Here is a 3,176-nt window from a genome sequence, read left to right as displayed (position 1 = left end):
CTACTCCCGTAAGGATTTACACCCTCGGAAACCCTGTACAGGGTCGCTATGGGTCGGAACCAACTCGACGGCACTTAACAACAACAACAACAACAAGGTGCTTTTACCTTGGTGCTTTATGTGGCATCTGTCTTCCCCAATCTCTGCTTCCTTTCTTCCTTTCATGTTTCAAAAGGAGTGGACTCAAGACACACCCGAAAGTGATACTGTGTAAACCCAAATGGCATTATAACCACAGGTTATAACCATTTGTTAGGATTTGTAACACTTGTTATTGGGGGACACAAATCCATGACCTTCCCACATGCAAAACACATTCACTCATCCCATCATTCCAAAAGTCATAAATCAATTCCAGATCAAATTCTCATCTTCTGACTCCTCTAAATCCATCTAAAAATCTGCAAACGGAAGGAAGTATTTTTCTTTGTTCCAGATGACATGTTAGAGTTATCTCAAATCTGCATAAATGCTGAATGTCATGAAAAACATCTTCAAATGATCCGTATGTACTTCTTTTTTTTTTAGTAGAACGTGTGCTTTGGAGAAGTTAATAATGAAGCAAGATCTATTTTTCTCTTGGCTTAATTTAGATGATGTGTCCCACCCATACCCCCAGATATTAAGACTTATAAACCAGAGAAGTTTTCCTATGCTCATATGTTTTCCTATGCAGAGATAACAGGGGATGCTCATCTCTGCATTCTGTAGCTGCTCCTGTTTTGAGCTCTTGTTCTCCGAAGCTGGGAAGAGCAGTGCAGAGCACTCCACATGTTTCTGAGCAATGAGGAAGCACCTAGCCTGGATGCAGATCTCATCTATATAGCAAACTGTTTGCTTTCTTTCAAGATGATTTATTGACTTAGTGGTTCTTTTCTGGTAAACTTCCAAATTAGCCTAATAAGGTATAGCTAAAAGTATTGTGTTTATTTATTTATTTATTTTTCTTCCAGCTGGCACTACGAGATGCGCTTTTGAAAAAGAGAAAAAGAATGAAGTAATTTCCAAGCAAATTTCCATTTCATGGAAAATGCTAAATATGTGTTGATACTGTAAAAATTTGTAAAAGTCCAGAAGCATAGTATTTTGAAAACGACCAGAAGCTTGGAAGCAATTTGGTGTTATTATTTTGAAGATAAGTAAAGGTGGAAGTGTTTCAAATGTAAGCAGTAACGGTGTTGTAAAATCATTTCCGTTTAGCGTTCATGCAGAGCCATCATTGAGTGCCTACTGAGTGTCTCTGTAGACACAAAGTGAATGAATGAGCCATAACTCCTTTACTCAGGACAGTCGCAGCCTAGTGCAGAGGCAGGTGGGTGTGTGCATGTGTTTACAGTGCAGTGTAAATAGTTTTCTAACAAGAGATAGGGACATATTTCTGAGGGGTCACAGAGGCCTCTGGACCAACTCTGCAAGGGAGGGGTTGTATATTTTCTTAAAACAAAAACAGACAATGTTACAAGAGTCAGACATTCTTACTTGTAAATAGGCTTGCCTGCTGTACAGAGTTTGGGTAGACAATTTAGCTCTTTTAGTCCGTCTCAAAGAGCTACATTTTTTTTTTCAATGCCAGGTAGAGACTTTTTGGTTAACTATAAGGAGCTCTGGTAGCGTAGTGGTTACGAATCGGGCTGCGAACCTTAAGGTCAGCGGTTTGAAACTACCAGCCGCTCTGCGGGAGAAAGATGAGGCTTTCTACTCCCGTAAAGATTTACACCCTCGGAAACCCTATACAGGGTCGCTATGGGTCGGAACCGACTCAACGGCACTTAACAACAACAACAACAACAATTGCTTTTTAAATTGCCTTATATAAGCAATCTTAGAATGTTTTTAGTTCTTCATTTGAGCCATCTGCTCTTCCATAGAGGAGAAAACAGATGAATTTTCACATCCTCTTTTTACCTTGTAATTTTAGCCCCAGCTTACCTTGTTTTAATAAAATGGTTGCTGATGTCAAGTAGGTGCTTCCATGGTGCTGACTGTGTGGTGTTCCTGCCATAGACATATTGCAGGGCTCTCGGGGCGGTGCCTGTTGCCACAACTGTCTTGGTAATATTGTGGTGGAAGAAAAAATTGCTGTGTGTTATTTCAAATTAGAGTAAAAGTCAATTTTAAGTTTTGTAACAGTGGTTTTATCTCTGCCATGTGTTTGAAATTACTTGTTCCCTTTCCAATTCTGTTCTCTTTTTGAGTTCAGCTTCTGCCTCTACTTGAATAAAACTTTGTGGGTTTTCCAGAGATACCCCAGATCACTGTTTGAGGATACCTGTAAAGACTTTGAGTTTTAAAATTAAATTAATTAAATTGCACTAGCCCTGGTGGCTTAGTGGTTAAGCACTTGGCTGCTAACTGGAAGGTCAGTGGTTTGAATATACCAGCCATTCCATGGGGTGAAATTGGCCATCAGCTCCCATGAAAGATACGATTTGGAAACCCTGTGGGACAATTCTACTCTATGTTGTAGGCCCTGTGAGTTGGAATCGCTTTTTTTTTTTTTTTTAGTGAGAGGAACTGTCAACCTCTAGTAACTTCAGAGCTTTAGAGAAAGTGTTCAATGCAAATTTGATTATTTCAAACCTAACACTGCAGCCTTTTCTTTCTGCATGTTTTTGAAATGGTGTTTCCTCGTGTGTCTAATCCAGAAACAGGTGAATAAAATTCAAAATAGCGTAGTAGCTAGGATCCGTAGCTTTGCTGTGTGGATTGTGAAAGTGCTTAGAAGATTTGTCTGTTAGATTTCCCATTCCACTTAAACATCAAGAGGTCAAAGATCATTCTGTGTTCTGACTTCTGCTCTACCCTGTTGCACTAGCCTGAGGTGTATTTGTAAGATAGAAAGCTATTCCATAGTATTTTATTTCTATTTGATTTCTTTTATTAATCATAGTCTCATGGGAGTAGTTTTTTGTTTACTATAAAGTTGGAGATCAGATCCTCACAGAGTTGGGTGTTGCCAGCAAAGGCTGAGACCTTGCAGGGTGACATTTACCTTAGAGAAATTAGGGTCTGCACTGCAGCTTTCCAATCTGACATTCTATTAACACTGAGCCTGGACAGATTTGGGGTGAACTCAGTTGTACTCACATTATCCAAGCTTATATAAAGCTGTGTAGAAATCCAGAATGCTGTTATATATGTGATTCTAGCAGGTTCTAGCAAACTTCACTCGAGGC

The 3,176-nt window shown here is 39.5% G+C and overlaps 1 protein-coding gene across 2 annotated transcripts in view; it reads left to right on the top strand.

The window, feature by feature from the left end:
* SDAD1 (SDA1 domain containing 1) overlaps window positions 1–1,001 on the top strand; it is a 29,027-nt gene extending 28,026 nt beyond the window's left edge. For both annotated transcript variants that reach the window (XM_006871574.1, XM_006871573.1), the window contains one exon: window positions 954–1,001. In XM_006871574.1, coding sequence (XP_006871636.1) covers window positions 954–1,001 — 48 coding nt within the window. The remainder of the gene's footprint in view (window positions 1–953) is intronic.
* Window positions 1,002–3,176: the final 2,175 nt, after the last annotated feature.

This window comes from Chrysochloris asiatica, unplaced genomic scaffold (genome assembly GCF_000296735.1).
Source record: "Chrysochloris asiatica unplaced genomic scaffold, ChrAsi1.0 scaffold00169, whole genome shotgun sequence".
Classification (NCBI taxonomy): Eukaryota; Metazoa; Chordata; class Mammalia; order Afrosoricida; family Chrysochloridae; genus Chrysochloris; species Chrysochloris asiatica.
This window is presented reverse-complemented; position numbering and strand designations above follow the sequence as displayed.